The sequence below is a fragment of the Trematomus bernacchii genome, unplaced genomic scaffold (genome assembly GCF_902827165.1).
Source record: "Trematomus bernacchii unplaced genomic scaffold, fTreBer1.1, whole genome shotgun sequence".
Classification (NCBI taxonomy): domain Eukaryota; kingdom Metazoa; phylum Chordata; class Actinopteri; order Perciformes; family Nototheniidae; genus Trematomus; species Trematomus bernacchii.
Window position 1 is genome coordinate 25,184,752 of NW_022988043.1, and position 23,080 is coordinate 25,207,831.

General features: G+C 40.7%; 2 protein-coding genes across 3 annotated transcripts; both read left to right on the top strand.

Annotated features, from left to right (window-relative positions):
- Nucleotides 1-1,508: 1,508 nt before the first annotated feature.
- Nucleotides 1,509-7,841, top strand: LOC117473005 (phosphatidylinositol 4-phosphate 5-kinase-like protein 1). Its single transcript, XM_034118472.1, has 10 exons — nt 1,509-1,632; nt 2,422-2,610; nt 2,689-2,739; nt 2,866-3,020; nt 4,640-4,764; nt 5,159-5,193; nt 5,289-5,344; nt 5,434-5,546; nt 5,670-5,832; nt 5,939-7,841. The coding sequence occupies exons 1-10, from the start codon at nt 1,546-1,548 to the stop codon at nt 6,288-6,290; spliced, it is 1,326 nt and encodes a 441-aa protein (XP_033974363.1). The 5' UTR covers nt 1,509-1,545; the 3' UTR covers nt 6,291-7,841.
- Nucleotides 7,842-9,343: 1,502 nt separating this feature from the next.
- On the top strand, nt 9,344-14,220 carry paxx (PAXX non-homologous end joining factor). 2 transcript variants are annotated; one of them, XM_034117593.1, is made up of 7 exons: nt 9,344-9,523; nt 9,761-9,836; nt 10,540-10,589; nt 10,702-10,868; nt 10,981-11,031; nt 13,282-13,363; nt 13,445-14,220. In XM_034117593.1, the coding sequence occupies exons 1-7, from the start codon at nt 9,423-9,425 to the stop codon at nt 13,494-13,496; spliced, it is 579 nt and encodes a 192-aa protein (XP_033973484.1). In that variant the 5' UTR covers nt 9,344-9,422; the 3' UTR covers nt 13,497-14,220. The 2 variants fall into 2 exon arrangements, with proteins under 2 accessions (XP_033973484.1, XP_033973485.1); XM_034117594.1 differs by having other exon boundaries at nt 10,546-10,589.
- Nucleotides 14,221-23,080: the final 8,860 nt, after the last annotated feature.

A 23,080-nucleotide genomic window follows, 5' to 3' on the forward strand; every position in this document is an offset into this window, starting at 1 on the left:
AAATAAATTACAGCATGTTTTGCTTTGCAATTTATTTAATATATTATAACCTAAATTAATCAGTAACCAAGTATTTTACTCAAACTCAATGTATTTATTAGTTAAAGGGGACCTATCATGCAAAATGCACTTTTGTACGTCTTTTATACATGAATATGTGTCCCCGGTGTTCCAGGGAACTCACCAAGTGTCAGAAAACACAACCCTCTCTATTTTCCTCCATACCCAAATCTCTAAAAAAGGGGCTGCAACGGATCTGATAAAAACTGATCCAGATTTGAACACTGTCCTGACGTCAGGACGGTGGCGCTACGGCTATTGGGCTATCAGGGGAATGTGGGGTTGGGCCACGGCCGGCCATTGCCGCTCGAAAGCGCTGGAGACGCTGTAGTACATATGCCAGGCCTGTAAGTGGCGCTGTAGTCTGCCACAAAAGCAGCGAAGAAGACTTCCCACGCATGGTTGCCATGGTTACCCTTCTGTTTATTCTCCGCTGTGGCTTTTGTTCTCCCTCCCCGAGGCAAGCACTGTAATTCTCTCCGGTTAGTCCACCAGCAGATGACAAACACCCACCTCTCCGCCTCTTCCAAGGAACGAGGGGACCGTGCGGCAGAGTTTCAGTTAGGTTTTCTTTCGCCGGTCAAGATGTCCGTTAAAGTTTAAATCTTCCGGACAAAATTAGAAAAGTGCCGGTCAAAGGTCTTCTTTGTTATTTATTGAGCTTTAAAACAAATGAATAACGACTCTATATAATAATATAAGAATAAAACACGGAGGACGGAGATCTCTTTTTCTCCCCCTCTTCTGACTTGATCAGAGCACGCTCCCCTCTCCTGCAGGGGGGCGTGGTCAGCTGCAGCTCACAGTATCAGCCCCCTGCAAAAACAGGGCTGGAGAACAGCAAATAGAGTGAAATGAGGCATGGCTAAAATGCATGATCTGTTTGGTATTTTGAAAACAGAAACGTATAAATATACCTTATATAGGTATGGCCCTACAATATATCATTTAAATATAGCATGATAGGTGTCCTTTAAATAAGTACTTTAATTGACGTCAGTGCACCCCACTGCCTGATTATGCCTGTGCTGTATGTCATTCATTCTCAACATAGATAAAAGTACAATAAGCATTCTTCAGGTGTAGGTAGATTCTCTATTCGGACATTATAGCCTATATGTGCGACTGTCGGTCCGATGTTGTAAAAAAAAAAAAAAAAGAAAAAAATAAATCTCAAAATATTTTTTAATTTTTTATTCTCAAAATTACGGGCCAAATATTATTGCTGGCGGGCCAACAATGGCCCGCGGGCCGCCTGTTGCCGACCCATGCCCTACATGTTTGACTCGACAACCTCTATGCTAATGAAGCGGCAAGCTACCCCACAGCACCCCCAACAGAAAATATCTGGTGCCGCCCATGAATGTGCGGTTGAGGTGGTTGCTCCTCAGGTTTCAGTGCAGACACGCCTACGTAACACACATTCCCTCATGTGGCACACCCTGTGAGCTTGCTTAACCTGTCTGGAATGTATTAGCCGTATTCATGAATGGGAGGGAACATCATATAAACAAAGACTTCAGAAACGTTTCAACCATTTGCTGTGTTTTTTTACCGCAAGCAAGAACCCAGGTAAGAGCTATTTGAGCTTATTGTAGCGTGATTTAGCCTTTCAGAATCATGTAGAAACTAGACTCATCACCAGAACTAAAGACTTTGAGTTTTTTGAGCTTGTGAGCATGCTTTTTTTTTTAGCTAGTATGGTGTTGTAGGTCTGTCACCTTAACCAACTCTAAGTGCGACTGTTTTAAAACCTAAATTATGTCTTTTTTTATTATCTTTTTACAAGCCATAATTCCACATGTGGTGGTGCACACATTTGCACCAGCACATTGGAAAGTCGGATTTGTAGTCTCAATGCTAAAAATGCTACAATGCTCTATGATAATCAGCTATTTTGTATTCAAATTAAACTTGTCTTCGTATATTCATGAACTACAAACCTAAACAACACATACATGTGACCACGGCAGACTGATGTCCAAAACAGATACAAATCTCAGGGAAGTCTTCAAACAAGAGGGTTGTTGGTTGGTCTTTGTTATTTTCATGTGAAACTGGTTTTACATGCTTTTATTGTCAACTATTTAAAACCTGTTGGACAACTCTTGTGGAGGGATACAAATGAACCTGTCTTATTTGATGGTGGATCCCAGCACATCGGTTGTGAACATCCCAATGTTCTGGGATCCACCATAAAATAAGACCATAACATATCCCTCCACATCACTGCAGCCCATGCTTTTTAAAACATTTAAACACGTTGATCTTGGCACATGATCATACTTTAGAAATGTTTATGTGAGCATTTAACTGTATTGGAATATCCCTCTTCAACTGGACGTCTGCCGGGTGTCACAGATGGAAGACAGAAAAGCTGCTGGCCCCTCCAGAGCTGCCAGGCGGGGACGCTGGTGGCGTCTGAGACAGCGCTGGAGGATGGTGGGGGTGTTTGAGATCAACCCAGAGCATGAGTTTTACCAACTGACATCCATGATAAAAGAAGGCATGCATTCTTCAATACAGACCACAATGGACACATCAGGCCAGGTGAAGAGCCGTTTGATTTAAGGCCGCATACATGACACTTTGTAGATGTAAATTCACTCAGAAAAACCTTTTGCACAGGATACACCTGCAGCTGAACAATTCGCGTCAGAGGAAACTCAAACTCATGAGGTGAGTGGGCATTTTTTAATAAGAGCATTTTTTTAAAGCTTTATCCAGTTTTCATATTTTCATAATGTTCTCGTTTATTTTGAGTTTCAGTTGCTCCTTCTAAGAATATCTCTCCTTGCCTTGCAGGGTTTTCAGATGCAGACATTTGCAGCATCAGTGTTTGCTCAACAGAGGCGTTCTCTGGACATCACAGAGGAGGAGTACATGAACTCCCTCTGCTCAGACCAATGCTACCTCCAGTTTGTCAGTAACTCCAAGAGCAAGGCAAATTTCTTTGTCACGTAAGTGTAATCTTCTATTACACAGTCTAGTCTATCTTTATCTCATCCTAACACCCTTGTCTTCAAGTACAAGAGCATGCACATAAATAAACTCACATATGTCTCAATTATAGCCCGGGGGGGGGGGGGGGGGTAGTTTAAATTGTACTACAGTACTTAGGTAAATGTACTTAGTTACTTCCGACCTCTGCTGCCAAAGTCTAGCCTTCAGCCAGGTGGAGAGGGTGGGTTGTTAGAGGGCTGTTTGTGAATTTTGTCAATCTGGGTTGTTCTGTGCGTGGTTCCTCAAAAACATGGAAGGCCTGCGCCAGAATATTTAAATACAAAAAAATAAATATAGATGAATAGATGGATAAATAGATAAATACAATTGTGGAGGCAAGAAGCACCTTCCTTTTTTTAAATGTTCCTACATGGCACCACCACTGAGCAACTGATCTAGTCAGCACTAAAGAGCTGATCCAAAGGATTCCAAGTATATTCTTTAAGATTTGTAAAATAGGAGCCAACTAGACTGATTTTCAATTTGTATTAGTTAGAAGTCTCATTGTTTCGGCCATGTTTCCTGTTGACTGTTTGCTGGGAGTTTTACTTAAAGTGGACCTATCATGCTATATTTGAATAATATAGTGTAGGGCCATACCTATATAAGGCATATTTATACTTTTTTTTTTTCAAAATACCAAACAGATCATGCATTTTAGCCATGCCTCATTTTGCTCAATTTGACAATTTCTAGCTCTGTTTTAGCAAGGGCTGATTCTGTGAGAACAGCACCATCTACTGGCCTGGCATATGTACTACAGCGTCTCCAGCGCTTTCGAACGGCAATGGCCGTGGCTGTTTCCTCCTGATAGGTGGAGAGTTGGCCCAATAGCCATAGCGCCACCGTCCTGACGTCAGGAAAGTGTTCAAATCTGGATCAGTTTTTATCAGATCCGTTGCAGCCCCTTTTTTAGAGATTTGGGTATGGAGGAAAATAGAGAGGGTTGTGTTTTCTGACACTTGGTGAGTTCCCTGGAACACCGGGGACACATATTCATGTAGAAAAGACGTACAAAAGTGCATTTTGCATGATAGGTCCCCTTTAAAATAAAACAAGATGGACGTTCATTGATCCCCCTAATTCAGGTGTCATAGCAGCAACAGAATAAGAGAGAAACACAGATAATACACATGGAATATACATTACACGGGCATAATAAGAGGCCAAATAAGTATGTAAAAATGTACCAGTATGAATAGAAATAACAAACATAACGAGTTACACTCTGATCCGGTGAATGTACATATATGCAGATATGTGAGCACGGTTAAATCTACACAATCTTTTTCACATATATAGCCATGTAACAAAATAATCTGCTGGTCTTGCCGAAAATAACAAATGCCTTGGTGAAATATGTTGGCGAGAACATGGATTTATGTCAGTGTGACTAAAATGTGAAGGTTGACTGATCGCTCCCTAGCTGGGTCAAGGTGATCGCAAGAATTTAAAAGTGTAGTCACTGGAGTAGAAGAAAAACCCTTTCGACGTAGTCTGGGGTTTTTGCACAATCATCCAATATTAACGTTGGGTTCTTGTTCTTGCCTGGTGATAAGGTTGTTCTTGGTTTCAGGAATGATAAGAGATTCTTCTTGAAGACCCAGAGCAAGCGTGAGGTCAGCTTCCTGCTGTCCAACCTGCAGGCATACATGGCCCATCTGGAGAAATACCCTCACTCACTGATGGTGAAATTTCTGGGTAAGAGAAGTGCAGGTCAATGCTGCAGTGGGATGTTTTAATTTAGAAATATCACATATTTGTTCACATGTCTGCACAGCCCTCCACTTTAGAATATAATTCACTGTATATTGCCATATTTTCATTGTCCCAAGTGTCTTTGTTTTTTGGTGTAAATACTTGTCTTTAGTATCCTTTTTTAAATGCTAAATCGTTTATTAAAAATACTATGTTTTATTATCCTTATATATTTCTTTTTTTTTTACCTATTTAAGGCAACTTATTTTCTTAGATTGTTTATGTTCGCACCACCAGATACTAAGGCAAATTCCCTGTATGTGTAAACGTACCTGGCATAAGCTTGATTCTGATTCATATGATTTAATAATATCATATTGTCCTTTACATGTTCCAGGTGTCCACAGGATTGTTATCCCTAATCAAATAAAGGTATTTCATCAACATAATAACCAGTGGGTCATTATTTAAACGACTTCCTTACAGTAGCAGTGTTTACAACACAGTGTTGTTTGTCTGCTCTCCAGAAATACTTTATTGTGATGCAGAGTGTGTTTTACCCTGATGACAGGATCAATATCAGGTACAGCTTCCAGGTTTTACCAAGCTTTTTACATGGATTTCTGATATATTTTATGGGTGTATGAACGCTGTGATTTTTCGGTTTCATAGATATGATATAAAAGGCTGTGAAGTGGGTAGATGGACTAACCCTGACACAGGCGGGAAACAAATAATACAAGTGTTGAAGGACAATAACTTTGAAGGGCAAACCATTGCATTAGGTAAGTGCACTTAATTACTCTTCTAATTGATGATGATGATGATGAGCTATTTCAGTATCTTTTAGCAGCAAAACAAAAGTGAAACACATTGTGTAAGGGCACGCTAAATTAATGCTACTGTAGGTCAAGAGAAATCCTGGTTTGCCCATCAAGTGAAAGTGGACGCTGCCTTCCTTCAAGAGCTCAATGTGCTGGACTACAGTCTGCTGCTGGCCCAGCAGCCTCTGCACAGAGACGAGCTGGACGGGAAGCACTCATTGGCTAACCTCGTTATTCGCACCACAAAGTATGTCTCCTGAGCAAGTCCAAACCAAATGCTGTGCATTACAATGTGTCTTATTTTTTGAGATGCAACCTTTTTGAACCTCTATTGTTTTCTGTCCTTCCTAAAGGTCTTTGGATTTAGAGGATAGCCCCACAGGTTCAGACCCGCCCACCGTACCTTTACTGAAGGAGACCCTGGGTGAGGAGGGGTCAGTCCAGCCCCAGGCAGCAGCTGGGGAAGGGTTCCATGAACATCATCGTCGGCTTCTGCCCAACTGCAAAAATAGCAATCAAGTGATTGACGGGCCAGAACAACGCTACTTTGTGGGCATTATAGACATTTTCACTGTCTATGGCTGGAAGAAAAGACTGGAGAACATGTGGAAAAGCCTCCGATACCCAGGCAGGGCCTTTTCCACAGTCAGCCCTGCCAATTACTCACGCAGATTCTGCCAGTGGATTCAGGACCACTCTCAGTGACACAATGCCATGGCAGCTCTGCAGAGTTTCTCTCAATAAGAACCCACTGGTCTCCTCAAATGCTACTTCAATTGTAGCCCTGATCACCTTTTGGTTTTTGCATAAACAAATAGTTTTGTTCCCTAAACTTTCAAAAGCAAGAACCCATTTTGTTTTGTTTCAATTTTTAACAATAACTGAGTGTCTAAACTGCGACCACAACCCAGAACAAATTGTTGTCCCTGGAAACGTAATTGGGTATGCAGTTTAGTTGTAGCAGTTTGTTGTTAACATCATTTTGTAGGAGGAATAGTTGATCAGAGCACAGAGATCGGGGGTACGGCAGTGAAAAGGGAATGTTTTTGTATTGGCTGCATGCACTGATAAAGACTTTAATAGTGTGTGTACTCAGGGGCCTTTCCAACCAACTCACAGTTGATGTTATGAAGTGCCTGAAGAGTCTGATCCTGTTCCTGTGGTTAAAGGTGTCCTTCATTATGGAGTCAGCATATCTTTCATTTCCCTGAACCATTCAGAGGGAAACCTTCTGGGCCTGCTGCATTATTTTGTTTTAATTCCATTTTTTGTATTCCTTATCCATAATTTCATTTTTTTTGTCCCTCACCATTTAAATGTAATCACATCAAAAATACCTTGATATAGGTTTTGTCTATTTGAGTGTTTGCATATACATTTTATAAAAGGTTACAGATAGCCACATGCTAGCTGTGTTTGAAACTTGTTTTAGGGTCCTATAAATGGTGTTTTGTGCCTGTTGCTTTTTTGATCTGTTTGCAAGATTTCCCTCCTGTTTCATTATATCTTTGTTTTAAAAATAACCATTTTCCATTTTTGTTTGTTGATTAAAACGTTTCTCATGTATACTTTCCAGATGTTAAGATTAGTGTGAAGCTGCTTCAGTTTTTGTTCTCTCTGCTTTTTTAAGTTTGAACAATAGCCTATTACTTTTTATCTACAGTAAGGACAGCTGTGCATGCATCCCATCAACAGGGACACTTATCCTTATTGTACGGATAACCTTTGTTATCTGTCCTAAATTGCTCCCTCATTTAGTTAAGAAACCTCAAGTTCAGTACCAAGACCGTTTTTTTACTTTGAAGTCCAAGTATCAAGTCCATGGAGCCCGCAGTATGATCCGATAAATCCATGGTCCGAATACATCCATTTTTACAGTGTACACATCTCTTTGAATATATAAAGAAAGCCTCGGGTATACAGAATGAGGATGTGAGAAAAAAGATGTAACCTCTCCTTGTCGGATTTAGGTCACTCCACAGATCTCCCATCATTTCCCCCCTGGGGAGAGAGGTTTAATGTATTCAGATTTGGGTTAAGTACAGGTGTCCCATCTTTATCCTTTATCTCATCGGTGCATTCAACATTTGGACTGAGGTTGTTCCCCCCTCCTTCCCTTCCTCTGGGTCAGCAAATACAATCTGTCTGGAGCCACAAAACATGTTTGATAGCACAGCTTATGAAGTTTTATGTATAGATATGTACAAAAACTATAAATTATTGTGTTTATAAAATAAAGAACAACAATAAAGAGAACTGCTTCTACATGTTTGGTATTTTAACCTGTTGAGACAAAGCAAATCACCGAACCCGTTTGAAGAGGACAAAAAACTAGACCACCTTGAAATGAATAAAACATAGCTGCAGCCTACACTCTTTGTATTTCAAGTCTGTTTCAGTGTGTCATCCTAATTCTTTCTGCTGTGTGCTTGTTCTCGAAATGTCTTACAATTACATTTTGGGTTGTTTGCTGATTTCTTGCCACATATAGTAAAAGTAAATAAGTCACTCCACGGAGAATTAAACTCTATTATGTTTCAATTTATCCATGGTTAGCTAACTGAGGCTGAGATGATGTGCAAGGAGAGTCTCCACGGATGGATGTGAAGCATAATCTAGTTGTCGTTTATATAGGCCTAATATTAACACACAGTCACCTCAAACTCAAACAGTGGGTGGAGAAAACAACAAACCCAGAGTCTTAACAGCACCGGCAACCCAGTCTCACGGCATTTCGTGTTATAGTCACGACATTTAATCTATTGATTCGTGTTCACCAACACGATATTCCCCTTTTTTTCGTGTCACACAGAACGATTTTAAAAGCAATGTATTTCTATTGGTAGTGTGTTTCGTGCCTGCAACACGTCTTTTTGTCAGGTCGGGTCTTGGAAGACCGGAAGCTGTGTGGTTCATAAAAACATGTTCTTACTCAATATCAAGCCACGATTATTGTTTTTAGGGTTAGGGTTAGGACTTTTTTTGCCGTCCGCGAGGAAAATAAATGTGGCTCAGAGCCTCAGAATACTGAAATCTGTATGTTTTAAATCTTTTTTTCCTTCTAATTTGTTATTCTTTTCTAAATAACACACTGTTATTTACTCAACAATAACACACAATTATCCTTGTTTTTATTTATTTGTTTAATTCTATAATCCCGGGCTTTTTTGGCGTCCGTCAGGAACTGAATTTCAAAATAAAATAACCGGAAACAGATACACACCCACTGAACTGATTACCCAAGATCCTCAGCTATGGTTTAAGCTCGGTGATTGGATTGTTTAGCCGCAATGCACGTGTGTCTATGCGATATGAAATCCGAAAAACATTTAAAAAATAAATAAATAATCCGAGTGTGCTTGCTTTTCTCTTTGGAAGTCATCACATAAGTCATTATGCAGGCAGGACATTGTGTATTATAATCTTGCACTACTAGTTAGGTTGCATGATAGAGGATCTGAAATCTCCTTCCTCTGGGTTCCTGCTCAAGTTGGGGAGGGAGGGAATGAGGAGGTAGACAAACTAGCCAAACAATCACTAAAACAACAGTCAACAGACACACAAATACCATTCAGTAAAGCGGAGGGTATAAACATTATTAAAGATTATATACGCAAAAGTTGGCAAGAATACTGGGACCTCATCAGTGACACAGGAATCTCTAGCATATTTTACTACTGCTCCTCAATCTCCAGTCCAGTAGGTGGCGGTAATGCAAACCGCTAATAAACCTCAAGAAGAAGAAGAAAAAGGAGAAGAAGAAAAAGGAGAAGAAGAAAAAGGAGAAGAAGAAGAAGGAGAAGAAGAAGAAGTAGTTCTGCTTTCCGTCTGCCAAACATGGAAGTCTTTCAGACGTGGTTCTGCATTGTGTTGGATAAAAAGAACCACTCTAAATATATATGCTACACACACAGGAAAAACGGAATGTTGAATATTTGGTGAGTCACAGTTTGTGTTGAAAAAATAACATTTCTAAGACTCAGAGAAGGCTAAAAGCTCCATTGAATTAACTTGGAACAGATTAATGGCTGTTCTTATGAGCGAAATGTCAGAACATAAAGCAGATGTTGTGAGCCTCTTAGACCGTAATACTTACAGAGATTTCATCTGTCAGCTTCGTCCTGCAGTCTGATGGACTGACACTGTTTCTCTGACCCCTTTGTGACCTCCTGCAGTCTGACAGATGCCACTGATGTGTGGAGCACAGAGGTCACGGAGGACACCTTCAAGCAGTCTGTAGGGGGGAGTGGGGTAGGATGAGCCCATCTGTACTTATGTTGTCCTCTAGGCAAAGACAAATTAGATAGAAGTCAAATAACAACAAAAACCTTTACTTCAGGATGTCTTCTGTCAATCAAAATGTAGCCATCTGAACAAACTGAACAATTGACTTTTTTTTGTTTGAACCTGAAAAATATAATAACCTTTCTCTGCCTGGCTGCTTTGGTGTCTGCACTGTAGTCAACATTATAAATCATGTTTAGAGGGGATAGAGCCAGATCTGAATCAGAATGAACTAAACGGCCCTAAACAGAATCCTTGTAAAGGTGGCTGGTAGGTAAACACATGTACCAGTCTGTTGTACATGTACTACTGATTTATTTCTAGTCATTGATAGTTATTCAGGTTATCAAATGTGGTTATTCGCTCATCTTTCGGTCACTTTAGCCAGATTGTCAAATAACTCCTCTACTGTAGTGTTATTGAAGGCTGTAGCCGTTCCTAAAGAAGTAGCTTCAGCATCAGTGGCTCTCTCTCCTTCTCCTCAGTCTTTCTCCTCCACTTTCTTGGCATGATAGCTTTTTTACAATGTTTAAAACATGAAAAACAAATCAGTTGTGTAATACTACAGACATATGAAATACAATGTTACACTACTTAAGAGACCTAACTTAACTTCAGAGCCTCAAGGGGGGTTAAGTTGAACCACTGTCTCATACACCTGTTTGTTTAGGGGCAGAGGATTGCCTTGAAGTCTACAGTGGATTATATTCTGAACCTCAGGTGAGATTATAGTCTTTAAAACCACTTTGTGTGATATTAATCATTATTAATAATATCAAAATAATAATATCACACGTTATTCAGGCTTTATATGCTTCTGTCTTTCCCCTAGGTCAGCCTGTGGTCAGGGGGGGGTGTCTGTTGTGCTCCATGAATCGTGTGCAGAGGTGTGTGTGAGCTCGGCTGCAGGGGACCTGAGTGTGACCCTGCCCAGGCTGGAGGGCCCCCGGGCCCCTGAGGAAGTGAAGGAGCTGCTGTTCAGGATGGCTGACAGTAAATGTATTTATTGCAGTGACGTCACATTCAGTGCAGGGTTTGCGCTTATTTAATAATAACTTTATTTATCCCCAGTTTAAACTCTACGCTGTCATCTTGTCCACCGCTCCCCCAGGTGGACCCCCCTCTGTCGGTCCAGTCAAACCTGACCAGTGGCGGCCTGCAGGTATGTTTCTAAAGAGTTCTAAAGTTACCAATTTACGAGTTTATTTTCCACTTTGTTTTTTGGGAGGGGGGGGGGGGGTTCTGCAAGTATAGCAAAGGGCAGAAAACACGAGTGCATGACAGCTCTCATGACATTCAGTTGGAAAATTATTTCGTCACAGACATTGTGCAAGAAAAAAAAATCTTAAAAGTAGAATGAAATACAAATCAAATTAAATACTTTAAAGTTAAACTTTAAAAGCCAAAATATACATTTTCACAGTAGAGAAGACATTTATCTAGAGGAGTATCTAAGAATACACACTATAAAATATAAATAATAAATGATATAAATACTCTAATATACCAATCTACTAAAGGGACAGAAATATATATAAACATAGTGTACTATACATCTTTTTATTTAAAGTTTACTATTTGCTGTGAGTTAGTATGCTATTTTGGTCTTTTGCCTAATTATTCTATTACGTTTGGAAACCCTGAGGCTAGGTGAATAATAAAGTATATTAAAACAAATCAGGGCTGTGACGGTGGGCTGTGACGGTGGGCTGTGACGGTGGGCTGTGATGGTGTGACGGTGGGCTGTGATGGTGGGCTGTGATGGTGGGCTGTGATGGTGGGCCGTGATGGTGGGCTGTGATGCTGTGATGGTGGGCTGTGATGGTGTGACGGTGGGCTGTGATGGTGGGCTGTGATGGTGGGCTGTGATGGTGGGCTGTGATGGTGGGCTGTGATGGTGTGACGGTGGGCTGTGATGCTGTGATGGTGGGCTGTGATGGTGGGCTGTGATGCTGTGATGGTGGGCTGTGATGCTGTGATGGTGGGCTGTGATGGTGGGCTGTGATGGTGGGCTGTGATGCTGTGATGGTGGGGCTGTGATGGTGTGACGGTGGGCTGTGATGGGTGGGCTGTGATGGTGGGCTGTGATGGTGGGCTGTGATGGTGTGACGGTGGGCTGTGATGGTGGGCTGTGATGGTGGGCTGTGATGGTGTGACGGTGGGCTGTGATGGTGGGCTGTGATGGTGGGCTGTGATGGGTGTGACGGTGGGCTGTGATGGTGGGCTGTGATGCTGTGATGGTGGGCTGTGATGGTGGGCTGTGATGGTGGGCTGTGATGGTGGGCCGTGATGGTGGGCTGTGATGCTGTGATGGTGGGCTGTGATGGTGTGACGGTGGGCTGTGATGGTGGGCTGTGACGGTGGGCTGTGATGGTGTGACGGTGGGCTGTGATGCTGTGATGGTGGGCTGTGATGGTGGGCTGTGATGGTGTGACGGTGGGCTGTGATGGTGGGCTGTGATGGTGGGCTGTGATGGGTGTGACGGTGGGGCTGTGATGGTGGGCTGTGATGGTGGGCTGTGATGGTGTGACGGTGGGCTGTGATGGTGTGACGGTGGGCTGTGATGGTGGGCTGTGATGGTGTGACGGTGGGCTGTGATGGTGGGCTGTGATGGTGGGCTGTGATGGTGTGACGGTGGGCTGTGATGGTGTGACGGTGGGGCTGTGACGGTGGGCTGTGACGGTGGGGCTGTGATGCTGTGATGGTGGGCTGTGATGGTGGGCTGTGATGCTGTGATGGGGGGCTGTGACGGTGTGATGGTGGGCTGTGACGGTGGGCTGTGATGGTGGGCTGTGATGCTGTGATGGTGGGCTGTGATGGTGGGCTGTGATGCTGTGATGGGGGGCTGTGACGGTGGGCTGTGATGCTGTGATGGTGGGCTGTGATGGTGGGCTGTGATGTGATGGTGGGCTGTGATGGTGGGCTGTGATGCTGTGATGGTGGGCTGTGATGCTGTGATGGTGGGCTGTGATGCTGTGATGGTGGGCTGTGATGGTGGGCTGTGATGCTGGGCTGTGATGCTGGGCTGTGATGCTGTGATGGGGGGCTGTGATGGTGGGCTGTGATGCTGTGATGGTGGGCTGTGATGGTGTGACGGTGGGCTGTGATGGTGGGCTGTGATGGTGTGACGGTGGGCTGTGATGGTGTGACGGTGGGGCTGTGATGCTGTGATGGTGGGCTGTGACGGTGTGATGGTGGGCTGTGACGGTGGGCTGTGATGGTGGGCTGTGATGCTGTGATGGTGGGGCTGTGATGGTGGGCTGTGATGGGGGGCTGTGACGGTGGGCTGTGATGCTGTGATGGTGGGCTGTGATGCTGGGCTGTGATGCTGGGCTGTGATGCTGGGCTGTGATGCTGGGCTGTGATGCTGTGATGGGGGGCTGTGACGGTGTGATGGTGGGCTTCTCCTCAGAGGGCCAGCAGAGTGCAGCTCCAGCAGTGACGATGAAGAAACGACTTCCAGGAGCTTCTCTTATCAACCCAGGAACTAAAAGGTACAACGAGCCGTCCCTAACTCTCTGACAGTACTCGCATATATTATCTGCAAACGTAAAGCAGTGCTGCTCGTCCTGCAGGAAGCGCCCGGCGACCGGCGTGGCCTTCGAGAAGGAGGAGGAGGAGGAATAGGAGGAGGAGGAAGAGGAGGAAGAGGAGGAAGAGGAGGAGGAGGAGGAAGAGGAGGAAGAGGAGGACTGATCCTTCAGCGGCCCGCTTTCTTCTCAATGTTTTTAATGGCAGATGATATCAAATGAAACTGGACTACAATTTTAAATGGTCATTTATTAAATAAATAAATCATTGTGAAACTTCTTTTTTGATAGACTGTGGTTTACACTCTTGAAATCGGTTTTCATTGTTATGTCTAGTTTAAATTAAACATAATACAATAAATCAATTTTTTCTGTAAAACAAAACTAATGAAAAATATAGAGCACATGGCGAACTTTGAATATAAACATCTTTTATTTGAGTATTTGTCTTTGCTATGTAAACACTTTCTGAATACATATCTGAAGACACATGCACATCTGTTACTTGTTTGTTTTCTATAATTGACATAATTCATCCACTATTCTGTGTTTGCTGAAAATAGCCATGGCTTTTCTCATTAGAATGATCTAATGATCCATGTCTACTCATTTCATTTAAAAAGACTGGAAGGCTTGATCTGCTGCTCACACTGCTGAGGTCAGGCAGAAGCACAGCATTTTTCTGAGGGGGGGTGGGCACTCACTGTTTCACTGCAAAATACGAGTTGAGAAACAGCTGTTTAACCATACATGAGCTTAAATGTCAGATGATTTGTCGAAATGAGATTCACCCAATAAACAGTTATAAATAATACATTTTACATATAGTTAAATAATATTTGAAATATCTTCTACGATTGCACATAACTCCAGTGTTTGCTCGTGACATGCCTTTCCACTTCATTGTTTGACCCCTGGGTTTGGTCCTCTATGTCTGATTTAGCATTGAGAAATATAATTGATTTAAAATGACCGCTCAGGAGAGGATTTCTCATTTCTCTAAACACCTGCTGCTTCCCCTCTCTCCTCGGTTCCCCTCCTCGACTCCTCCGCTCGCATCTCCTGTGGGCGGGACTAAGACACGAGGATAGGAGTCGAGGAGGGCAGTCGAGGAGGGGAAATTAGAGTATTGAGAAGCCTTCAATGTCGAGGAGGCTTGCTTGGTAGCACATGTATGCTGGGCATTTAAACAGTGATTCGGCGCCACTCCATGACGTAGTATGCTTAAAATAGTGGCTCTGGAGCAGCTTTACTCGTCATTGAGAAACGGCCCGTCTCATTTCGTAGGCTGCTAGGTCCAGCCTACCCGGTCTACGTGGGCTGGGTCCTCCGTGGACCGCGTAGGCTGCGTACTCCGAAGGGTGCAGCCCCTGAATTGAGACACGGCCGTAGTGTGGAGTTGCATTAGGTAACGCGAGATACGGCTGATACTTGCGCATTAGTTTCTGTCATGGATCAGTATCAACAGTCCTGCCAGTAACGTTACTATATTATCAATACTACTTTAGTTATAGCCTGATATATGATAGCTAACTTTACAATGTTGTGATGTGACAAGAGCTCCAACAAGGCGTTTAGGACAGAGAGTGAATACACATACTATACAGAGATGCTGTATGAGAAACCAATGTGAGTTTGGAACATTGAACAATATAAATCTATTCTAGTATACCTCAACAATGGAATTATGATCAGTAGAAATGGCCATGACATGGGACCTTTAACCTGTTAACCCCCAAGCCTGTTTTTCAGGTCTCAGGCTCGAAAATGACTTTCCCAGAACAAATGACCATATCTTCCCTTCTAAAAGGGTTAAATTAATAATCTTTTTTCTCAAAGCAATGATAAACCTGTGAGTTGGATGTAGAAAAGTCACAATCAATATAGATTTTTTTTATTTTAAAGTAAATTCAGATTGAACAGTAAAAAAATTTAAATTATAGTGTCCGTCCAAAAAAAAACATTACTTATAGTGAAAACCACCCTTGAATGATGGGATAGTAGACTAAAAGCTTTAGGAATCCAAACTATAACATATAATAAGTACCCTGTATCAAGATTGATGCAAAACAAGTGACATTTGTCCTTTTTAGAGAGGTTTAGCAAAAAAAAACCCACCTCGGGTCATTTGGGTGGAAATGGGTGTATTTGCCGTTTCTCTGGAACCCATTGGTCGATTTTGATGATTGACATCTCTTTTGAACCGTTAGAGCCAATAGAATCGAAGGGGAATTTCCACATACACACACACGTTACCATTGAGAAATGAGAGCTATGCACACACAGTTTGCCCAAAACGAAAGCTATCTTACGCTCTGAAATCTGAAAACTTAAAACTAGGTTTATTGCTGATGGATTATCAGAAATCATTTCAAAGGGACACAGACACATTGGATTAACCTATGGATTAACCTTCAGCAGCGTTTTTATCGTTTTAATGCCATTGAAGACAACTTTTGATCAGAAAACAACAAAGGTAAGACATATTGCCGTGTTGGCTACCTAATGCTACGTGGTGTGATGTCTTTGTTAACTTCTCATGTCGCGAGTTCGGATCGCTCAGTGATGATACTAATACCTGTCGAATCTGTGCAATCTCAGCTTGTTAATCGATATATTGTTTGTGCAGATACGATAAGTAATAAGGGTATTTGTGAGTTCTGTGCTAAGTGTGTTAGCATTTTTTCGCTCAGGGCTAATTCAGAGCCTTTGTTATTACCCTTATGTTTCGTTTTGCTAAAAATTGTTAATATTGTCTGATAGTTGAGTTTCTTCCCGTTAAGTGGGTATGACACATTAATAGGTTTTTAAATGTTAAGAGGCCCTCAGACGCTGTTTCTTGCAGATGTTGCGATTCTTCCCCCGCCCTCGGGGAAATGGGGCTTAACAGGTTAATGTGGCCAAAACAAATGACATGTTATTCAATACAAAGTCTGAGAGTAGAAATGACTGCATTATACGGATTTGCAATACCGAGATAGAAAAAGTTGGTGCATGTACATTTTTAGGACTGCTTGTTGACGAAAAACTCAACTGGAAGCACCATATCAATTTTGTACAAACTAAACTGTCAAAAACAATAGGTATTTTGTACTAAGAACATTCTTGAGGAAGAAATACTCAGAACTTTTCATAACAGTCTATTTCTCCCTTACCTTTACTACTGCTCCGAAGTATGGGGAAACACGTACTCAACAAATCTACAAAAAATAATAACATCCCAAAAAAAGGTATTACGAATAGTCTGGGTTGTTGGTAAATATGAACATACAACTCCCATATTTAAAAAACTCAATCTATTAAAATGTGTTGACATAGTAAAGCTTAAAACAGTACTGATTATGCACCGATAACAAAATGCCTAATAACATTCAAAAGCAGTTCCAAACCACAGTCAGGAAATACCCAACAAGGCATCCTAACTGGTTGTGTAGCAAGCCCTGTAGAACAACCATCAAATCACACAGCTGATCCCTAATCAGTTAGAACGTGGAATGGACTTCACCCAGACCTTTCAAGTATCACTTGTCATCAACAAAACTAAATAAAAAAAAATTATATTTGCAGATTACTCCAGCTAACAAATATTGGGTATTCCCAGAATCAGTATTTTTATTTATTTTTATTTAGAAATAATAACTTCTCAGTTTGTTTATTTATTCAATATTGTTTACATTGCTTTTTATTTATTTGTTCCTTCTTATTTCTTTAAATCGTTATGGGGTTGAATTATTATTTCAGCCCTGGAAATTGCCTTGCAATATTTGTATTGGTGTATATGAGTGCATTTGTGTACATATACACTTGAACATATGGTGCTTATGTATATTTTGTGTATGTGAACATATGAATGTAAAAAAAGTCACTTGAAAATAAGTGTTCACAATGTTTATATGCATATATTATTATATGCATATAGAATCGAATAGAATTGGGAGGGATGAAACCCTCTTTAATGGTCACACATGCAGAGCACACAGCACACACAGTGACATTTGTTTTCTGCTTTTAACCCATCCTAGTACCAGGAGTCTAGTACTAGAAGAAGTATACATATATATATATTATTATTATTCAGTTGCCAAGTACATGTATACATATGTATATATTTATATATAGTATTTTCATTTCCAAAAAAAGATAGTTGAAACTGATATTGACATGTGCAGAAAATGACCCTATATCTAGTTTTCTTATTTATATATATATATGCATTTATTTTTTTCCTGCCCTAACTTTTATTACATTTTTTCTCCAGTTTTCTTTATTTCTTTGTACTCCTTAATTTCTATACGTTTTTGACGCAATAATGCCAATATTGCTTCTACAAATGTTGTTCATCTTTGTGTGTATGAATTATACTTGTTTTATTTTTTGGATGAATAAGTAGTATTAAGTATTTCATTTTGTATTTTCATCTTATCACAAAGTAGAGGTAAGAATATATCCATCCTCTCTCTGCAGCTTCATGTCTTCTATTATTATAACTTTCATCATTGAGAGAGGAAATCAATCATGTTATTTAACATCACCAGCAGTAAAACAAATATCAGCAAAAGTGTGTTTATGGAGTTGTTTATTTGTATTATATGTGCAGCAAGTATATAGAAGCAGCCGTTTGGGGAATCAGACAGACTCAAGCTATAATCGTTACATATCTATTAAAAGAAAGGACACATACAAAATCAAATTCTGAAACTAAGACACAAGTCTGTAAGACAGCAGTAAGCAGAGGTCTGGGTGGAGGATGTTCCTGATCGCCGTTTTGCTTTCTCCAGCACATCGGGGTGTCCAGGTGGATGGCAGCTCTGTCCTGATGATCCGCTGGGGTTAGGGGTCCTTCTCCAGCACCACGGGGGGTCCAGGTGGATGGCAGCTCTGTCCTGATGATCTGCTGTGCACTTTTCAGATTAGGGGTCCTTCTCCAGCAGATCCATTTCTCCAGAATTGTCCTATTTACAAAGAAAAACAAGAGAAAAATAAAAAAGTGAATTAATCATATTAAACACAGGGTTGCAAAAGTATTATTGCAAAATGTAACTAAGCATTTCAGACAAACAATCCTTAAAGGATTATTTAAAATTATGTACTGTTTTGGTTTTTTAAAAACTAAAGAGATGAAGTGACAGTCACACTTGCATCCCTTTGACAGCACTGCACAAACTAACATCAAGCAAAAGGCTGCTGTCTATTTGTGATTGTCGTATTATTATTATGGGATTAGGATAAATTAAATACACTTTAACCTAAATAAAAGTTGATCAAATCTGGTGGAAATATTTAAAATAGGCTCTTTTTTAGCCTTACCTCAAAGCAGCATGAGCTGAACACAAAGGTTGTAATGTTGTCCCAAAGTTTAATAAACAGTAAAACATTACAACATGTCAGAGAAATAAATAAAGCAAACAGCAGCTACACGTCAGGGTAGTATTTTATAAATCCCACCATACTGTAGGCTATACAGGTCTAAATGTTTTCACTTTGGTCTATTTATGTAATATAAAGTATAACGTATCTATAACAGAGCCAAGATCTCTGTATGACTTTAGTAAACTTCTGAATTGAATTAAGAATAAGTGCAGTACGTCCAGCTAGCTAGTTAGCGTCACTAATGTCACGTATTTAACCGTATTATTTAACGAAAATGTACGTTTTAATGCCCCTTGGGTTTGACGTGTGTGACGTTAGTTAATTTAAAGTAAGTTAAAACCCAATACTCACATTTATTAGTGATTCCTCCGCTTGCTGCTGCTTTTAAATCCACTCTGCTCGGGAGACCGGACCACCATTTCATTTGAAAAAAACTCACTCTTCCCTGCGCGCATTACACCCTGGGATATGGTAGACCGCGAAGGATACATCAGATGTATCCTTCAAATCCGGGAAAATAAGGACACCTCGGCCGTTTCTCAATCGCGAGGATATGGCTTCCAAGCCAATATTTCAAGGATGCTACGTCATCAAGTGGCGCAGCAGGACCGTTCCAATGTCCAGCATACTTGGAATTCCACCGAGGCCGCGTCCTTGGTTTGGGGGAAATTTTGAGGCTGCACATGGGTAGACTTCGCGTCCTTAAAATCCCCACAATGCTTTGCGCACAGACCAATTTCCCCAAATTTGTGGCGGAAAATGTAAGGCAGGGCCTCTCATATGACGCACACCTGCACACTTGCTAGCCTGTTCCACTCTTTGTTTTCCGAATGCCAGGAAGGATTCTTGCCTAGCTTCTGAAGGAAGTGACTCGGAAGACATGTGCTACCAAGCAAGCGTACTCGCGATTGAGAAACACCCCTCCACTGTCAGTACAGGAAGTGACGATTCTGACGAGCACGTTTTTCCCCGCCCCCCGAAGGACTCGTCTGATGGAAGTTTTTGCAAATCAGTAAAGTAAGGTGCGTGACTTGTTTGCACTATCCAAAACAATGAATGCAGTCTAAATGTATTGTTTCGCAGACAAAACAACATTTATCGATATAATATATATATACTTGCTGAGCATATAATTGGCTTATCATACACCACCTATGGCGCTATGCACTGATGCGTCTCAATATCATCAGCGGTAAAAAAAAGAAAAAAAAAAGTGATTAAAAATGGTGAAATGCAATGTAAAACAAAAAATTGTGAAATGCAATGTAAAACTAGAGAATGCAATTCCTGAAGAAATTGCTAGTGGGAATGCTTTATGCTGAAAAGCTGACGCTAAACTGCTATGCTGAAATGTAATGTGTAAGAAGAAAGTGAAGAATTTAGATTGAAATGATACATGAACACTGGGGGCTTGAATGTGTGATGAGTGAAGAAAAGAAAGTAAAAAGGCTTGGAAAAGCAGCAGAATATTTGAACTGCAAACTTTTGAACTAACTTGATGGTGAATGATCTGTCGCCATGGCAACGGCATTTGATGACACCCCATAATATGCTTAGATGCGTTGATGGCTGCATCGTTACCAAACCTGTGAAGTTTTGGGCCGTTTGGAACATTTTCACTGAAGTTATGAGAAAACCGTGTTTCATGGCGAGCATTGTGTTGCCATGGCAACGGCATTTGAAGAAACCCCATAATTGACGTAGAGCTGTTGAGGGCTGGACCGGTGATATACAAGCGAAGTTTGGGGGACGATCGGACCGTTTTCATTGGACTTACAGCGACATCGTGCTTCATGGCGAGTGGTCTGTCGCCATGGCAACGGCATTTGATGACACCCCATAATACGCTTAGATGCGTTGATGGCTGCATCGTTACCAAACCTGTGAAGTTTTGGGCCGTTTGGAACATTTTCACTGAAGTTATGAGAAAACCGTGTTTCATGTCGAGCATTGTGTAAACAATGTTTAATATCTCTAAAAGTAAGAATCAGATTTAAAAGTTGTGTTACACGAATAATGTCAGAGAGATGTGTAACATTTTAAAGTTGGAATGAGGTTTCTGAGTGAAAGTATGAATGAACAGTTAGCAGTTGAAGTCGCATGAAGATTTGTTGAAGTCTGAAGATTTTCTCCATTGACTTCAATGGTTAAAAATGTGATGAATCATGGGATGTATCTCTGGAATTATGAAAGTTATGAATGAGAAAAGTAATAGCCTGCGATTCCCGACCGAGCTGAACGTTTTGATGTTTGAACGGAGTTTCTGCGATGTTGAATGTGGGAGGAGAAGAGGGCCAAAATAAGTCGGCGGAATAATAATAATAAACTTTTTGTCCATAGCATAACATATAGTTGGAATGCTGATACAGCATTCCAACTATATGTTATGCTATGGACAAAAAGTTGTATGCTGTATCAGCGTTCCCACTAAATGAACAGTTAGAACTGACTGCTGTCAGTTGGAGTGATGACATCATCGTGTTCCATTACACAGGTGTTTATAGTTGAGCTAACGAGCTCTGTAGAGATCAAAGGTTTGCATTGTTCTGAATAAGAGATAAACCTCTTACATGTGAACGTTTTGTGGAAGAACCATAACAGATATCTGTGAAATTTCAAAAAGTGAAGCATGTCAAGGAAGTTGAGTATCTGAAGTGTAATTTTTGTGTACTTTCAGGTTAATAATGTGGCCTTTTTGGCAGTTTAACTAAAGGTGTGCGGCTGCTGCTGTGAGGAAATATCAGCCTGAAATTACAATGGTTTTTAATGGAGACATGTTGAACGTTTTTGTCACTTCATGCCCTCAAGAGGCATTTTGTTTAATTATTTTTGCTTAATTATTTGTCATTTTTCAAGCTACGAGATGTTTTCCTACGTTTGTCATGAAAAATTATGTCTCAGGAATGTAGGGTTTGCGAATTATGGCAATTAAAAAAAATATATGAAGGCAAATTTCAAGATTTCCTACCCTCTAGCTGTGACATCACGCACTCTAGTTAATGTTACAATCTGAAGAAAGCCTCTTTACCAAGGTCTGAACAATGTTTAATATCTCTAAAAGTAAGAATCAGATTTAAAAGTTGTGTAACATGAATAATGTCAGAAAGATGTGTAACATTTTAAAGTTGGAATGAGGTTTCTGAGTGAAAGTATGCATGAACAGTTAGCAGTTGAAGTCGCATGAAGATTTGTTGAAGTCTGAAGATTTTCTCCATTGACTTCAATGGTTAAAAATGTGATGAATCATGGGATGTATCTCTGGAATTATGAAAGTTATGAATGAGAAAAGTAATAGCCTGCGATTCCCGACCGAGCTGAACGTTTTGATGTTTGAACGGAGTTTCTGCGATGTTGAATGTGGGAGGAGAAGAGGGCCAAAATAAGTCGGCGGAATAATAATAATAAACTTTTTGTCCATAGCATAACATATAGTTGGAATGCTGTATCAGCATTCCCACTAAATGAACAGTTAGAACTGACTGCTGTCAGTTGGAGTGATGACATCATCATGTTCCATTACACAGGTGTTTATAGTTGAGCTAACGAGCTCTGTAGAGATCAAAGGTTTGCATTGTTCTGAATGAGAGATAAACCTCTTACATGTGAACGTTTTGTGGAAGAACCATAACAGATATCTGTGAAATTTCAAAAAGTGAAGCATGTCAAGGAAGTTGAGTATCTGAAGTGTAATTTTTGTGTACTTTCGGGTTAATAAGGTGGCCTTTTTGGCAGTTTAACTAAAGGTGTGCGGCTGCTGCTGTGAGGAAATATCAGCCTGAAATTACAATGGGTTTTAATGGAGACATGTTGAACGTTTTTGTCACTTCATGCCCTCAAGAGGCATTTTGTTTAATTATTTTTGCTTAATTATTTGTCCTTTTTCAAGCTACGAGATGTTTTCCTACGTTTGTCATGAAAAATTATGTCTCAAGAATGTAGGGTTTGGGAATTATGGCAGTTTTAAAAAAAGATATGAAGGCAAATTTCAAGATTTCCTACCCTCTAGCTGTGACATCACGATTAATGTTAAAATCTGAAGAAAGCCTCTTTACCAAGGTCTGAACAATGTTTAATATCTCTAAAAGTAAGAATCAGATTTAAAAGTTGTGTTACACGAATAATGTCAGAAAGATGTGTAACATTTTAAAGTTGGAATGAGGTTTCTGAGTGAAAGTATGAATGAACAGTTAGCAGTTGAAGTCGCATGAAGATTGTTTAAGTCTGAAGATTTTCTCCATTGACTTCAATGGTTAAAATGTGATGAATCATGGGATGTATCTCTGGAATTATGAAAGTTGTGAATAATCCAAA

Bases quoted from the DNA above. Each gene is read 5' to 3' on its own strand.
- LOC117473005 (XM_034118472.1), top strand. From the start codon at position 1,546: ATGAATGGGAGGGAACATCATATAAACAAAGACTTCAGAAACGTTTCA. The intron at 3,021-4,639 runs GTAAGTGTAATC...TCTTGGTTTCAG, and splicing joins AAGGCAAATTTCTTTGTCAC to GAATGATAAGAGATTCTTCT. The intron at 5,547-5,669 runs GTAAGTGCACTT...ATGCTACTGTAG, and splicing joins AGGGCAAACCATTGCATTAG to GTCAAGAGAAATCCTGGTTT.
- paxx (XM_034117593.1), top strand. From the start codon at position 9,423: ATGGAAGTCTTTCAGACGTGGTTCTGCATTGTGTTGGATAAAAAGAAC. The intron at 9,524-9,760 runs GTGAGTCACAGT...GACCTCCTGCAG, and splicing joins AACGGAATGTTGAATATTTG to TCTGACAGATGCCACTGATG. The intron at 13,364-13,444 runs GTACAACGAGCC...CTCGTCCTGCAG, and splicing joins ATCAACCCAGGAACTAAAAG to GAAGCGCCCGGCGACCGGCG.